The sequence below is a fragment of the Xiphias gladius genome, chromosome 8 (assembly GCF_016859285.1).
Source record: "Xiphias gladius isolate SHS-SW01 ecotype Sanya breed wild chromosome 8, ASM1685928v1, whole genome shotgun sequence".
NCBI classification, from domain to species: domain Eukaryota; kingdom Metazoa; phylum Chordata; class Actinopteri; order Istiophoriformes; family Xiphiidae; genus Xiphias; species Xiphias gladius.
The window spans coordinates 16,702,096-16,719,881 of NC_053407.1; the positions used below are offsets into that span (position 1 = coordinate 16,702,096).

The 17,786-nt window shown below is 39.1% G+C and overlaps 1 protein-coding gene across 1 annotated transcript; it reads left to right on the plus strand.

Moving 5' to 3' along the window:
- The first annotated feature begins 3,926 nt into the window (after positions 1-3,926).
- Positions 3,927-8,257, plus strand: lysmd4 (LysM, putative peptidoglycan-binding, domain containing 4). Its single transcript, XM_040132074.1, has 3 exons — positions 3,927-4,045; positions 5,695-5,972; positions 6,099-8,257. The coding sequence occupies exons 2-3, from the start codon at positions 5,709-5,711 to the stop codon at positions 6,639-6,641; spliced, it is 807 nt and encodes a 268-aa protein (XP_039988008.1). The 5' UTR covers positions 3,927-4,045; positions 5,695-5,708; the 3' UTR covers positions 6,642-8,257.
- Positions 8,258-17,786: the final 9,529 nt, after the last annotated feature.

The window sequence follows — 17,786 nt, forward strand, 5'->3', positions numbered from 1 at the left end:
CTATAGGCACTGTGTGTGGTCGTGTATCACATTGAAGAGTACTGGAGTAAAATGGTCGTGTATCCACCTTGAAGAGTACTGGAGTAAACTGTGGTAAACTTAACTTGATTTTTTTTTTTTAAATGTTCACCTCAACACTGAACCACAGGCTTTGCTCCTCAGTTCACCCAGTCCTCAGGTTAAGGGCTCTCACCAAAGAAAGGTGTTGACTATTTTTACATTCACTGCCTGGAAAAATACAGTTAGGTGCACAAGTATTTGGACAGTGACACAATTTTTGTAATTTTGCCTCGATACATCACCATAATGGATTTGAAACGAAGCCATGAAGGTGTGATTGACGTGTAGACTTTCATCTCCAATTCAATGGGTTTAACAAAAATATCATACTGTTTAGGAATTACACCCATTTTGTTACATAATCAGGAGCAGTATGAGTTCTGAAGTGTATAAAACTGATGGATAATGACCCAAAATATACTGCAAAAGCAACCCAAGAGCTTCTCGAGGTAAAAAAATTGAGTATTCTTCAATGGCCATGTCAGTCACCTGTCCTCAACCCAACTGAGCATGCTTTTCACTCACTGAAGATAAGACTGAGGGCAGAAAGACCCACAAACAAGCAGCAACTGATGGAGCTTGCAGTAAAGGCGGGAGGAAACTTAGCATTTGGTGTTGTCCATGGGTTTTAGACTTCAGGTAGTCATCGACTGCAAAGTATTTTCATCCAAGTATTAAAAATAATCCTTATATTTATAATTATGTTAGTTTGTCCAATTACTTCTGAGCCTCTGAAAATGAGGGACTATATATAAAAATGGCTGTAATACCTAAACGGTTAATGCAATATTTTTGTTAAACCCCTTAAACTAAATCTGAAAGTCTACACTTCAATCACAGCTTGATGGCTTCATTTCAAATTCATCAGAGGCAAATTACAAACATTTTATCACTGTCCAAATACTTATGCACCTAACTGTATATTGCTTAGATGGATTCTTAGTACGCCACCTACGATGTGGGATGGCATAAACTGATATTCGAGCTAATACAAATGGAATATCTAACACAAAGATTTAAATGTAAAATGGGTGATTTTTTTTAAAACTTGGACAACCTTCTGGTGGTAAAAGACTTACGAAAACTGTATTAACGGGAATGATATTAGTGTGTGCTGTGTGTGTCATGTATCAGGGATCTAAGTTAGATGTTTAGTTCTTGTGGCCACTGTGCATTGTTTATATTGTTTGATTTGTTTGTGTTTGTATTTAAATCCATAATAACAATATTGTTTAACAAGTGTTTCATGATTATTTTTGATGGGGTTGCATTCATCCGAAAAAACGCACCAAAAATAACGTATAATGATGTTACAATAATGCTATATGAGATTTTATAATAAGTTTACCTTGCGGAAGAGACTAGTCCAGGTCAAGCACTGTCTCAACCCCCCTTAAGAAATACATTTCAACGCACTGGCAATTTTCATGTCGGTCTCATATTAATAATGAGCCGAGATTCACTTTTCTGTATGCTAAAGTTGTACGTGTATTCACTTGTATTCTAGATTGGGAGTCGCTTGTTGGTCAAATTTAGCAATTTCAGTCTGTTGGTTCATTTTTTTTTTTTTTTTTAATAACAATGGGTTTGAGATCACTTTGAGTCCACTTGCACTTTTTAGTACATCTGTAACCCTGACAGCTTTTTTCCTTTGTGTCTTTGGAAGGTTTCAGTAATTAAAATGACTAATCCCCTCTGATACATTTTATACATGATAACACTTACTGTATGCCAGCTGTAAGCTGGATAACCATGGATGTACCAGGATAACCTGGTCTGCTGCATGGTTGGTTTGTTATGTATAGTTTTTGCAATACACTGAAATAAATTCATCAGGGAATGTCCTTGAGTAGCACATGGAGGAGATTCTCTAAGAAGCTGTTTTGCTCACCGGTCAGTCATCTCCTGGGTAGTATGTCCCAAAACCATAATCCCTCAAATCTTGTGTAAGAAAAAAAAAGACATTTTTCGTGTGCTGGAGACTGAACTTTTACTCTTGGAGAAAAATATTGACTTTCACTTAAAATATACTTTAGGCTGTTGTGGGGGAAATTGCATTGGTCAAAGTTCTTCACTGGGGACAAAAATCGGTGTACACCGGCCAGTACAATATTTGAAAAACATGGACAGAGAACTATATAGAAACACGAGACTCTGACGGTGATTTCAGCTCCTGGGGTTTATTGCTGTAATTGAGCTGATTAAATGATTTTTATGGATTGAGTATATGCTGTGGGGCCAATACCTTTCTTTCTGATAGTGCTCACCAGGCAGGAAGTGGGACAGGTTGCAGGCTATCTTTTGAGCTTTGCCTGCACCCTGCTCGTACAGTGTTTGGCGTGATGGAAGGCGTTCTAGATGCTCTAGTTTTGCGGTGGCATCCACCAGGCGACTAAACCCTTGCTGTAATTTTTTGGGATAAACTACCAAACCGATCCATCTCATACCTGTTAACAACTGCAATAAATAACAAAGTAGAGTGGAAGTACTGCTTCGCTCCATGCCCAAAAAATGTCTCAGCATCCCTTTCCTCTGATGAGCGGCGTAGATGACAAGAGATATGAAAGATCAATAGCCCCATCTAGTGGTCCAAGAAGGCACTGACACTATCCTGACCCTCCTTAAACTCCTTTGGTTCTTTCCCTGAGGACCCAGGGGACAATATTCGCTTTCTAGCATCCTGTCGGCCCAGGGCTATGTGCTGTTGCTGTCCTCACCACCACTCGTCTGATACTGGGACACGTAACCCTTATGCTTCAATGGCTTAGATGAAATGTAATGATGACTCTCTACCATCTGATATTGGAAGGAAAATAGCTTTTTAGTTGCTAAATATTAATTATCATATAAAGTGTTAAAGATAAGATACCTTAAAAAAGTAATTCTCATATGCTATTTTTATATTATACACCCCCCGTTTCAAGTTGTGGATTATCTGAAATCTGGGGTTCTTTGTGTTGCACACTCAAATGTTTGTTTCTGCACTATGGTACAGACATGATGATGAATATAAAATGGTGAAAATAAAATATCTGTAAATTTAGTAGTAAATAAAATTTTGTGAATTTGGCCCTATGCCTTGTTATGTTACCCAGCCCCCTCAGCTTCTAAGCTTGTTTTGATAAACTTTTTTGTGACTGACTCTGAAGCGTAGCAGCAGTGTCCACAGTAGCTTAAACTCCATTGTCAGTATATTAGGTACACTTAGCTAAACCTAATGCAGCCTAAAACAACCGTCCTGCAATAAATCTTACCTTCATGAAGGTTATAATGATCAGCTTTTGTTAAAACTGTTTTAGAGAGGTGCTGATTCAACTTTATGATCATTTTAGAGGATGCAGTCTGTGGTGCTGTTGAAGTTTATTGCATTATGCAGAGGGGTGAGAGGTGTTTCTGTTATTTAGCTTACCCTTATTGATATAAATGGGGTGGACAAAATAATACACACACCTGTTGGTATAATGCAATACAATTCAACAGCACCACAAACTACATCCTCCAAATAATCATACAGCTGAAACAACACCTCTCTGAAACAATTTCAATAAAAACGGAACATTGTAAACTTCACGAAGGTGGCAGTTATTGCAGGACTGCTGTATTAGACTGCATTAGTTTTAGCTCGGTGTACCTAATAAACTGGCAAATGAGTGTATATATCACACACCGCGGTTGACCACAACAGATCCAAACAGCAATTTTAAAAAAAATCATTATCCTCATTATCACTTGGTTGAACTTTTTTTGGGAGAGTTCTTTAGAAATAAACATAATTGTTATTTGTTGTCAATGCCGTGTCACATTCCAGACCAGTGGGTGGCGGTAGTGCGACTCTTGTTCATGCCAGCTCCTTCTAGAGAGGGTACGGTGAAGAAGAGGAGGGCTACCCAGTAGCCACTGCCGCCGCTTGCTGTGAGCCAAGCTGGGACGGACTGCCGTGGGAAGGCGGTGGCTTTCCTTACTGTTGCTAAAGCATTTGGATAAGGTAACTGGATGGAAACAGCGAAGTCTGTGTTTAAAAAAAAAGTCTGTGAAATTGTATGTCCTGCTAGTAGCGTTTATCCATGTGGTCTCAAATACATAAGTTAAGTGTGGCTGCAGCTGGAGTAATACAGTTTGCTGACTTGCTTTCTGCCACGGTGCCGATAGTTGGGTCAACACATGCAAGAGCTAAAGCTAACCTGCTAGCGCTAGCTACCCGTAGCTAACGTTAATGCTGCCCTCAAGTGCTTCATGTGAGATAAGTCCTGAGACAACGTGACTCATAAACACTTGAAATTAATTGTTACACTAAATTAAACGTTTAAGTTCGGAATCAAAGGTCTGTGATGAACCACATAACTGTTTTAGTTAGAGCCAACTTAGTTTGTAACCCATGTCAAATAAATACTTACCGTCAGTATTTAAAACGTTATGTGGACCGTGTGCAAGTTCTCATGCGGACTCTGACTAAACAACCGCACTGAAACTCCCCGGAAAAAGCAGCTGTCGGTGCGGTTTGTTTGTGGTGCGAAAGGCCAAGCGGACCAACCAGATTCATAGCAGATATGTGACATATACAGCATTAGTTTCCAAAGACAATCTACTGTTGGGTTTATACATTGTCAAAGGAAACCGTGGCAACACTTTTTCTTGATGCACAAGAGAATAAAAAGGGTGTAAAACAGAAACCTGGCAAAGTGCAGCATGACTTCTTGTCAATCACTTTTAAATACTTTTTATTTTCTTCTGCTGAGCACGAGTCACTGAAATTCTCCTGTGGCTGCATCGGTGCTGTCAACCATCTAAACATTGTTAGTCAGCACTGATATGAAAATTGACTCTTGCACTGTGAGTCTGTTATATAAAGAGCCCAATGTTTTAAAAAAAAACAGCACTCAACAATCAACAATACCCTTCTATGAGGCCTTGATTGCATGCGAGTGGCTGAGACTCATGGTAAATATTTGTTCAATATAAATCTGAAATGGTTTGTGGGTTAATCTATTAGTCGACCAACATAAAATTAATCAGCAACTATTTTGATTATAAGCCATTTTTTTTAAGTAAAACCTCCAGTGACTCTGATTCTAGCTCACCTAATGTGAGGATTTGCTGCCTTTCTCTGGTTTATATCATTGTTATCTAAATAACTTTTCTGAATTATTGCTGTGCTGGTCGGACAAAAAAAGACATCTGATGACACGACCTTGGACTCTCTGAAACTGTGAAGAATTAGTCAAATAATTGGCATATTAATCGATAATGAAAATAATTGTTAGTTGTAGGCCCAGACGGATTCTACCAAATTAATGTTTTATCTTGATTAAAAGATGCGGTGCTTAGATTTTAGTCCTGACCTGTGTATGCCGGAACTTAGTTTTGAACATAAGCTGAGATGCAACTGTAACTGATAGTCTCAAGTGCTTTTTTTAAATATGCATCACAAAACATAGTTAAACAGAATGAATTTATTTATACAAAATGATAAATTTATGAAAGATATATCCTTATTTTGTATAAACTTGTTTTCTATGTAGTGTACGTGCTGTATGAGTAAGCCTAAGTATAACTGTTAAATATATATATTTCTGTGTTAGTTGTTAAAAAAAACAAAACAGACTTTTAAAGTTGGAGTTGGGATTTTCCCTACAGGCTTGTGTTTGATTATGCGGCGGGGGGAGCATGTTCCACGGGCTTTCCAGGCCCCGGTGGATGTCCATGCCAGCGCAGACGGCCAGGTGTACGTGTTCAAGAGGAGGCCAAATGAGTCGGCTGTATCCTCAGATGATGAGGAGCTCAGTGTCATGGAGATGAGGCCACGGGTTTCCCAAGAACAGGAGCAGGACAGACTGAGGAACGTTCAGCTGCTGGAGCGGAAGGTGTTAGACGGTGACAGTCTTAACAAGCTTGCACTACAATATGGCTGTAAGGTAAAGATTTTTCATCGTCACTGAAGTTTTTTTTTAAATAATTTTTCGTGTTGATCATCTCCTCTGTCATCTAGTAATTGTACCATACTGAAATTAATGTACCTTCATTCCTGTTTCTGCCAACAGGTGGCAGATATAAAGCGGGTGAACAACCTCATGCAGGAGCAAGATTTATTTGCACTGACATCTATCAAAATACCGGTTCAGAAACACAGCTTTTTAACAGACCTAAGTGACCCTCAGGAAGAGATGCCACATTCATCTGCCATACCAGTGAAGCCTCAGAACAGAGCCAGAGGCCAACCACATCTACAGGAGCTCACAGACTTTCTAATGGAGGTGGATAATGATATTGAGAAACTGATTCAGACTACGAATGATCAAGATGCAGATTTCTTGGAGAAAGAGCAAAGGTTTGGTTTCAGAGGACAGGGCCTGACCACTCACGGTGCAGACTGGGGAATTCAGTGGTGGAACGCTGTAGTTGCCATGCTCCTGATAGGCATCGTCCTACCATTATTTTATGTAATTTATTTCAAAACAAAAGATAATGGAGTAGTTTCACCAACAGATGGTAGTGGTGCTTTACAATCATCCGTTACCTCTTCAAACAACTCAGGGACAGGCCTCACTGCAGCAGGAGCTGAGTATTCTCAAGAACCAGGATAGTGCAGACTTGAGTCTCAGAAAACCAGAATCAATCACTTTAAGACTGTTGGGTTAGATGGTCTCAGAGGTATGTGACAATCAAGATAAAGCCAAATCTCTTAACGTTTTAGCTCAGTGCAATACCACCATGTGTCTACTTTATTACCAGTGAATTTCACCTTTTATTATACTCTAACTCTGATGATGATGCAAATACTTCAGTGGTTTCATTGAAGTGAAGTAGCTGCACGCTTTCTCACATTTTTGGGACAATGTAGGGCACCAGCATTTCATCAAACAGATTTCACAGAGTACAGTTTTCTAAAATATTATTCTTGGTACGTTTTGTTCCCGATCCTTTGCTTTAAAAAACTCTTGACGTTTGTTGGGATCACAGTTCCTCAGGAGCTTTACTAAATGGTTGTGTCTTGAACCTCCTCATATGACACAAGCTCAACAATGAGTGCAAATGGAATATTTATGTGTCTGCAGGGGAACAAAATCCACACTGTAGGTATTATTGTTTAGGCTTTAGCGCAGCATGCCGCTCCACCCCTGCTTGTTGTCAGTATCTACACATAAAGTCTCATCATATCAGTGTCAGGTCTCAGGCATAAATTTGATATCTGTCACGGTCCAATAATATATTTTTAAACTCTTCCCCAAAACTGATAAAGTGGGAAATATATTGTGTTCCCATGTTGCCAAAACTATGTGAGGTTACACTGTATTTGACATGGGTTTGAGCAGTATCTATGTGCCTTTTTTGATGTAACTTATTTTTTGCCTCTTTGTTTTCATTGTTTGGTTATTGCCACGCACTTCATGCCTTTTCTCTGGGTCTGACAGTGCCAAAAGTGTGACTTGTGTTTACAGTAACAATATGGTGCAATATACTCTATCTTGTTAGATTGTATGTGTTCATTTGATACCCTACAATCTTTGAAAGACAAGGTGTTGCATTTTGAAAAGGACATTTACTCATTTACAAGTTACCCTCAGTGTGAGATTTAGGAAAGTGCCTTAAACCTTTGTCAGGTTTGTATGGTCTAGCACACTCCCATCTTACATTGTTTGACGGGTAGTTGAGTCCACCATGAACAGGTGCTGAATTTGGCAAGGCTCATCCATGCACTTTTTAAAGTCTGAAGTATTTTTGTAAAAATAATTTTGTTGACATATTTCTAAAACAGTTAAGTTCCATTTTAGATGGGACAGTGACATGATGGATATGCAAGATTGTCTGAATCTTTTTATTCAGCGTGTTTCTATTTAGTACAAACTTACAACCAGTTTACAACAGCAACAGCACCACAAACTCCGCGGCCTCCGGTATGATCATACCGTTAAATCAACACCTCTTTAACAAGGTTCCAAGACAAACTGAACATTAAAAAAATGTCAAAGTGTGGATTTATTGCAGGACTGTTGTATTAGACTGCATCAGTTTTAGCTAGTTGTTCCTAATAAACTGACAAGTGAGTGTATGCTGTAGAAGAGTGTGGAAGTGTCTCTAAAGCATTCTCTGACGTCGATGTGTCCAAAGTTAATTTTAGCACACTTGCATATGTATAATGAGATTATATACAAACAGTGATAAAACTACTCACTACAGTAAATATACATAAGTATTACATTTTTGATCAATTGCAGTACCCACTGTTACCAAAAGATGACTCTAGGTACAAACAGTGTTGCTTCCGACAAACTTATGTCCTGACTGCATGTAGGATGATTGTATGGTTGATAATGCTGATTTTGGATTACAAATGACTATCAAAATGGTTTTGAATTTTGAAATTTATTTTTTAGTAAATGATGGCAAAGCCTGCGCGGCAGCTGTACCTCAAGCTCTCCTGAATACTCCCAGAGTTGGCTGTCCAGTGAAGGTCTAGTGAACTTCATTATATATCAGTAGCTAAATAGACCACTATATGGAGAACCTGAACTTCTGCCCAGTCAGTCAGCAGTTTGTTAAACAATCTCTCCAATGGCACTTCCCACAGATGTGAGTTGTGTAGTCAGACAATTTGGACATAGTTACAGTTGTATTTACAGTAAAATTCAAAATATTAAACGTGATAAAAAACTCTAATGTGATAGGGATTTTTAAAAATTTTGCTTTGAGAGTTTCTTTACCTCAGCACCATACAAAGATGGGTGTTTTGATACCACTCTTCCAAGTAGGATTTTAAAGGCCCATAGGTAAAATGAATTGTTTTGCTTTCCCGCTCTCTGCAGAAATCCAAGTACAAGGTCAGCACCGGAGAAGCACTGCTAAAACTAATAGGCAATCTGGCGCATGGATGCTCGCGGTAATGGGGTCTGAACCAGGGTATTCTGGGTGAAAGATAGTATACCCAAACACTGCTGTCCAAGCAGTTTGTACCCTATGTTTAAAGCCAACAACGCTCTACGACAAATCCTAAAGAGACATTTTTAACTCCTGTAGGAATTCAAACATATGGGCACATCTGGATAGATTAGGAATTTTGTGGATACGTCAGTAATGAATTTCTTATGAGCTGTGAATATGCGTGCGTAAGTCCTCTACTTGAGGAGAGCAGTCCAATACATACAGCTTACAAGTGAGGGGGGGGGGCTTCATTAGCATTTCCTAAGACTCAAGAACAAAAGTTGTAGTTTAGCTCTATTCCTGCAGAGGCCCTGTGCCTTTTATTATTGCATGACCCGAGACCCTCATCTCATAACTGCAACTCACGAACCCTGCTCTGATCTAGCTCCAGGCCGCAGAGCTCTGGCACGCTGCCATCTCCCAGGCTGAGTCTTATCCTACTGTTGATACACGGGCCTCCCCCGCCCCCCTTTTTTCCCTTTACCTCCAACCTGGACACTTCTACTCCCTGACTTTCTTTAAGTGATGAAATCTATATCAAGTCTGCTCCTGTAGAGGACAGGTTTACTTGATATTAATCTGATATGTTAAATACAGTACGGTGTTCCTGATTGGCATTGGTAAGTAAACGCCATTGAGCAGAAGGAGTTAACTGACACATAACTGTCAGATTACACTGAAAAATTACTAAAATCTACAAGAAATACATTTTGCTTGTAGGTTTACGTTGAACAGACATTTTTCTACCTAGAATATATTTTTGCATACTGTGTTTTCAGGGATTGTGTCACAGAAAAGCCGTTTTTGAATCCGGCACATTTTTGGAGTAGGGTGTGCATTTGTGGAGGTTGGGGGTTGAAGCGGAGGGGGCTTTCCCCCCTGAACAAAGCACAACCGTCCATACAGTCTGGGCGGAGGGTAAATAGAGTGAAAAGATTCACGACCAAACCGAAGCTCTGCAGCTTTAAGAAGTTTGCACACTTGAGCAGCTGGCAGCGGGCCACTTGGCCAACATAAACAGCCCTAATCCTTTTTCCAAGGAGCTTTCAACACTCATCTCTCTGGCACATCGGCCACTGACTCTCTCTCTCTCTCTCTCTCTCTCTCTCTCTCTCTGACATTCCTGCCTGCCTGGCGTTCTGCAGAGCCCTCACCAGGAGGCACTGTGGCCCTTACAATGGAAATGCCATTGGGTTTATGCCGTTGATCATTATTCACCGGTAAGGTATGTGCCTTCCTTTGATTTTCCCCTGAAGCGTAACAGGTCTCAGCTTTCACTCATTCTTAGTGGGAATGGAGGCCGAGTTTCACGATGTCATGTTGACCCGAGGACCGCAGAAGGACGTGTTGGTCGTGAAAAGGGATGTTGACAAAAGGAACCTGGGAGCTTTCAACGGTTTCTATTCTTCACCACCAGACTTTTTTTTTTTTTTTAAATCAGCTTTTTTGGTGAAAGGATAACAATAGTTTTTTTTAGACTTGTCTCCACTTTTAATGCCAAATGAACTATGCTAATACTCACAGGTAGAAACTGAAAGCTTAAAATTCAGTAAAAAAAAACGATTTAATGAGGTAGATTTAGTGAATTTCATAAATAATAATAATAAAAGAAACATTGTACTATGAACCAAAATACAGTCGAGATATTCTCTGTGTGAGCCAGGCTAATGTCTGTGTCTGTGGGGGCAGGGAGATCCAAGGTTTTGATTTCCTCCACTCCCGGGGGGATTTGGTAGACACAGGGTAATTTGTAGTGAAATTTCCAGCACAGTTTGTTTTGCAGGTGGCTGAGAACGAAGGCAGGGCGTGGTGGGGAACGAGAGAAGCAATTTGCTGTCTGTGCGCTGTGAATGTGTGTATTGTTGCACAGCAGTAGGTTTAGTGTTGTGTATGTGCTATGGTCCGGGCTGGACTGGTGGAAGGGAGACAGCAGTAGACATTCATGGACAAACCAGAACCACGACTGGTGCATATGTTGAAAAGGAATTCGATAACGTATATTTTTTACATATAGTATACGACTTTAATAATTTTTTGACAGCAAAGCTAAATCATTCAAACTATTGGCGAAACCTGAGACTGTCTCTCCAAAAAGAAGTTACTTTTCACTTTTCATGTATCAAGATGAAATATCTAGTATCAGTTGGACACAGGAGTCAAAAAACGCGAAGAAACTATTTCAATCTGGCAAAGAGGTCACATGACAAAGCAACATGTGTATGTATTTTAACATTCTTGCCAGGAGACTTTTCAGTCTCCCAGGCTTCAGAGTGGATTCAATTAAAAATTCTTTGAATCCCCGGCCAGAATTTCAATGTATAAATCCGTGCCAGATGTTATAGCTTCACTTGAAGAACACACAAGGTGTTAAGGAAAGAGCTGAGATTGTTTAATGTTTTTATCAGCATATATTTAGTCTTATGAGAAACATATATCTGTGCTATTAGAACTAATCCGCCAGAGAAATCAGAAAAAATGCTATCAAGGAATATCTAACAGCTAGAGTGCAATTTTTTTTTTATTGCAGTGGATCTTGCAGTTGAATGAGAATGCATAATATATTGTATGCATGCTGTATGTTATCCCTTAAGTCTGGCCGTGTAAGTAAGGGATCATCTGGAGACGCAGCTGGCTGGAGAATGTGATTTTCTGTCGGTCATGTTCCTGCAGGGGCGGCTGTTTTTCTTTCGCCCCCGCTGTGGAGGAAGCAATTGTGCAGCACCTGTTTTACATTCCAACCGGGGTTGGAGGGGTCCTCAGTCGAGGGACGGCTCTAGTCAAACTACACAGAGAGAGTATATGAGGAGGGCAAAGTTATATAGTCGTTCATTGCTATTGTCTCTTGAATTTTTGTGGTACCTCTCAGACATCCATAATTAGTCCCGCAGTGGCAGTGTTGTATCTGTAGTCCTCACTACAGATTGTTTGGGCATGTTGTCAGTGCCTGAGTTGTACTAACCGCACAATAAAGAAACTAGTACTGTTATAGCAGTCATAGCAGTCATGATCGTAAGCAATGGCTGCTCAACTTTATTGATAGAAAGGAATATTAAATAAGAACATTAAAATGTTCCATATTTTAAAATGTTTTTGAACTAATTTGCTGTAGTTAGAACATTATTAAGGCATTAAACAATGCTCTATATGAATTCAGTGATGAAATTTGGCTAAAGATGTTTGTACACTCAGTTGCCACTTTAGTAGGTACACCGGTACAATCTATTGTAATTCACTACAACAGCTCTGCCATAAATTCTACCTTTAGGAAGTTTATAATGGTCAGTTTTTGTTGACATTGTCAAAAATCTGTAAATTCAATTCTATATTTATAACTGAGGTCATAGTTAAAGGTGGTAATGTACTAGGTTACTTTATGGTGGGAGGTGTCTTTGGGAGGTTTTTTTTAACATACATGAGGGGGTCAGAATATTGAAAAACGCCTCTCAACAGTTGTATTGGATTGGTATTTGAATGTACAGGTGTAGCCTAATAAAGTGGCCACTGAGTGTACATGTGTGAATAGAATGCTCTTGTAGAAACGTCACAAGGTATTACGCATCGTTATGATATTAGATCGAACAGTAGACTGTATATGCATTAAAAAACAAAAAAGACACAATTTCACAAAGCAACAGGGAAATCGGGCTACACATTAGCATCTGTCGCTGGGTTTCCTTACAATGACCTATGCTACTCATTCTCGAGTGAATTTTGTTAATACAGCTAATTACTGAGAAATCACCGAAATCATGGACGTAATGAGATGTTTAATTTGGCTCTTTAAAAAAAAAAAATACAATCATGAATGTCATATACCTGGAAACTACATATTTAGAAATCCAATTTTAAGAACTGGAGACTGCTAGGCCAATTAGACATGGTTGTAACATTTGTAAATGTGTGTATCTGAGCAATTCACACTTATACAAATACCTCTCATGCATCTTTCAACTATAACTGTATAATCTTGTCACTTCATTGTCTTTAACGTCAGTGATGCTTTTAATTTTTACTTTATAATCATATTGTGCCTAGATACGTTGTAGTGTTCTATTATATTTTCTCCTGCCAGGTCCACGCCAATATTATTGATGTACTCCAATGAAAATATTATGAATAGATAACTCATTCCCTTCATTGTTACATCTATTACTTAAATCTGTTGAATAACATGTTGTAAGAGACATAATATTAGTGAAATACAAAGCACAGACGGCAAGTTTACATTTGAACTGTCTTTCGAAGACTGACTCAACTCTAGCTTTCCCCTCAGTATACTCTATACTGTACGTTTCAGTAACCACATACAGTACATAAGTGATCTAGACAGAAAAGAAATATAGAATATATTTTTGACAAATTAGACAGTCTGTTGGTGCCACCAAAGGGTCTCAGTCCTGCAGCATGATCAGCAATATCCCCCCTGGCTGATCCGTGCCGGGGAATATTAGCTACCATAATGGAGTCAGCTCTGGATGGATCAACTCTTCCTCCTCCTCTCACCCTTCCACACCCTTTACAGTGATGCCTTTCATTCATTTAAAATGGTTTGAAATTGAGCAGTTTAATAGTAATTTAATGTTTCTAAATGCGGAAAGTCCACGTGTCTAGTTAGTAGATTGGTTTATCAGGTAGCAGTTTTCATATGACTATAAGATGATTTCAATATGGAGTAATTGTTGAGAATTGGGGACAGAGTTCTAGACTCCTCTACTCTGAGAGAAAAGCAGAAAAAAAAATGCTTGTACTTTTGCAAAACTGATTTACGGATACGCAAAAAAATCAATTTCACAATTTGGAAAACAGTCACAAAAACATTTAACTGTATCTTAAGTGGTATTGCTCAGATCATATACGCTTTCATATAAACATGCACTCCATTGTGTCCTTGTTAGCTGTAAAGGACAATGTAAAATGCTGGCAGGGAGAAATAATCCACCGAACACAGGCTTGGATGAAGAGAGGATAATGGGTAGGACATGCTTCTCCAAATCACTGGATGCAACTCAACTGAGCACCTGCTTGGTTTGAAGGAGCACATCAAGACATAAACAGGAGGCTCAGTATGGGCTCTCAGTACTCTCTTAGTAAATTACACCTGTAGTGCTGATGAAATTAAGCCCATCATACCACCACTTTAAAGTTTGTTGGGAGCCATTAAGCCAGCCAAATGCCTTTATACACATATTCTATACTCCCTCTAAAGACACTGGTAAACCATGCCAATAAATATTCAGAGTGATCAAAGGTTAGTAGTTTAGTAGTAACCAGGTGTAAATTGTTTGAAAAGATACTGAATGACTTAAGATACCGAAATAAGAATGATTTTTTTGTATTCCTCACTTCTAGCAGCTTGTAGATGCCAAATTAAACCCTTTAAACCTATTGGTTTGTAAGTAACTATCCAAGGAGACCATTGTCATTTTCTGTTTTCTGCCTCTGAGACATTTTCAAGGCCTTAACACAAAATCAGGCCTCTTGATCTATGCAGCAGAACTGTGTGTGAAACAGCTGTGTCAGACCAGGTGCAGTCTGTTCAGTTCTCCAGTCTCAGGCACAATTTATACAATAATTCCTGGCGGATAATTCGCAGCTCGCCACTGCCAGCTGAAGACTATTAAAAACTGGATGGCTTTTAAACTGGAACTGTAATGCCCTGTCACACTGGTGAGGGATTCCTGTTATTAAGAAGCATTTCTCAGTCTGTGGTTTTATTCCAGACAAGGATTCTAGGGATTTTTGTAAAGTAAAAGGGAGGATAATGCAAGTATGTACTCTGTAGTGAGTATTAATGACATGAAAATCCTCTTCTGTCGCCTTCATTCAAGTCACATCACACCAAGTGTATTGTTAACAACAACTGGAACCATGTTGTGGACACATTGTGAAAACACAATATTAAAGTAATTATGCCAGGAGACATTAATCACCCCAGCACCCCAGCTATAAGCCCAATAAAGCAATTTGTTTGGAAGATGACATGAGTAATGAGAACCACTTGCTGCTGGACTCCATGAATTCTGTCAGGGTTTGGAGGTTTCAGGGCTCAATACTCTGCTCATCCCTCTGAAGTACTTGAAAAACATTCATTGCACGTCACGCTGAGTGATGCTGAATTTCCTGCCATTTCCAGATGTTCCTGTGCAGATGTTCTCAGAGGAGTCTTTCAAAGGAAAACGTATTTGCTTGAGAAAGCTTATGTTTTGCTGTTGCTCGCATGTCTGCGCAAAAGTTCGCGTTTGCAAATCGTTCAACATAAAGTCCGGTCCCAACCACTCCAACGATTAGACATGGCCAAAAATGCCATATGAAAAGAAAAGCTATGCATACTTAAAGTAGACATTTCCCAATTAGCCTTTTGTATAAATAAAAAGATGCAAGTAATAAAGATATGTATTTTGTTGTTATTTTTAAGGTGTGTGATTGTAAAGGTCAATAACAATAGATAGAAAAGATAGATTTAAGTGAATTTGAATTAATTTATCCAAAATTCATTCTTAATAATATTTCACTGGATGACACGTGTTAATTCATCTGCAATGTTGGCCACTAAAAAAACTACATCTTACCCTGCAGCTGCATGTTACACTTTAGTGACACAACCAAGTGCCAGATAGTGACCGTCAAGTGAAGCACTACCGAATGGTAGGGTAAAACAAAGGTGATAAAAACATGATAGAGGACTTGGTCAACAATGACAATGGACACAGGGAACAAGCAGCTATCTCTCATCACTGGGCTTACAAAGCTGCCATACACAGGGGACTACTTGTCAGCCTGTTCCTTTTGGTGAGCAGGTCCCGATCCAAGGTCAAATAAAGGCACGGTGACAGAGCCTTTATACCTCAAGACTGAATTGTAACCTTGAAGATTATTTGTCATTGGGAAGACAGACAGAAAGTGACCTTGGAAGGGCTGCTGTAAGACCTTTTCAATTCAAAATGAAGCTATTGATGGCAAGCTATTCCACTTTTTTTATTCTGAAATGCTTTATGGAGGCCAGAATATGCAAATTTGAGAGATGTAAACTTGCAGTCTCTGGATGCAAGCAGATCTTTAAGCAGATTTCAACAGTCAAAGCCAGTGTATAAAGTGAGGGCAGTGGGTGCAAGTTTGTGCGTTCTCTTGCATGTGAAATGGAAAACGAATAGTATAGGACAAGAAGAGGAAAATCACGGGTCAAGTAGGGTCCAACAAGGAAATGCAGTTCAGCTGCTAATCTCAAAATATAGCTGCTCACATAACTCAGCCCTTCTCAGGGTCAGTGCTCTGTCAGTATCAGTCAGAGCAAAGGAGCACTGGCTTGTATTGGTCTCTATACTGGTTGCTCTGAAACTTGAATTGGAGAGAGTTGCAGCAGGAGTATTGGCTGTGTTTGTTTGACAGGCAGTCAGAATGCACAACAACGTTGTCCTCAGAAATGGAAAATCTTCACCATAACCCACAATAGAGCTTGATATCGTATAAGAAATCATATCCTTTTTTGCCAATCTAAACATTTTTATGTGACTTTGATTAAACAAGACAAAGTCTTGTTTAGTTTACAGCAATGCTAGCAGCTCTGTGACGCTGTACTTAAAGGAGGGGGTGCTTTGAAACAGATGCTAACATCAGCATCTCTATGATCAGCATGCTAGAATTGCTTACATTGAAAATTATCACCTGCTAAGGTTTAGCACGTAAAAGTTTATTATGTTTACCATCTTAGCTTAGCTTGTTCGCCTGCAGACATTCTCTGTTTAGCAATAAATTCCAATATAGACTAGGCCAATTGGAATTATTTTTGCAGGTAATCTGCAGGTATTTGGACATTGAATATATGTACATCATTTCATGGCAATCCATCCAACATGTGTTGAGCCGTTTCACTCAAAAGCAAAGCTGTGAATCTGCTGGTGGTGCTAGAAGAAAAGTCAGGGGATCATCGAAGTCAGTAGGATTCATCCTTGGGAGACCATGGATGTATGCACAAAATTTCATGGCAATCCCTCCTGTAGTTGTTGAGATATTTCAGTCCTTGTGAAAACATATCACAAGGTCAAAAAAATGTGAAGGCCAGATCATTAGAACTTGGAAAAAGATACCTAGTCTGCCAGGAGAATCTGAGCGGTCTATCCGACTAAGCTACAAAAACATTTTAAGTAGGTCACTAGTGTGCGGCCTGTCAAACATTTCTGGAGAAAGTTATTATGGAATGAAATTATCCTTTCATTTTTTAATCAATGATAAAAGGACACAAGAAACAACATTAGAGAATTTTACCAGCTCTGATCAAGGCTGGCACATAGCTACTTCTGCATCAGTAAATTCACTTAGAAACCGAGCTAATCAACGCTTTTCCAGTGTACGCGTAGATCCTCGCCCCTTTAATAGTACCACGACAGCAATCAGGATTAGTGGAATAGCCCCCTTGAGAAATGTAAGCACACTCTTCTCCCAGTGCCTCAAGCAAGCAGCCCCAGACTTGTGTACAGGGATTGATCATACACTGCTGAATTTTCAGACTTGCTGTGGTCTGTCTTACTACTGTAGATGCAGCTAAATATTCATGCAAATTCAATCATGTACAGACTTTTTGGTTCAAATACTACATAAAGTTATTAAAAGAAAGATTAACACAATTATAAAATATTTGACACAAGAGAATATTGTATTTTTGGACACTCTCAACAAGACTTAGAGTTTGGAAATTGGAAATTTCAAAAAGAATCTAAATTATTAACTAAGATCTATAATGAATATAGATAGATAATCTTTATTTTTCCAGGGAGAAATTTGTCTTCCCAGCTTGCTCCCATGTGCTGTACATG

What these genes read in the sequence shown, in the direction of transcription:
- lysmd4 (XM_040132074.1), top strand. Translation starts at nt 5,709, where the DNA reads ATGCGGCGGGGGGAGCATGTTCCACGGGCTTTCCAGGCCCCGGTGGAT. An exon ending in CACTACAATATGGCTGTAAG is followed by an intron (nt 5,973 to 6,098) that starts GTAAAGATTTTT and finishes TTCTGCCAACAG; the next exon opens with GTGGCAGATATAAAGCGGGT.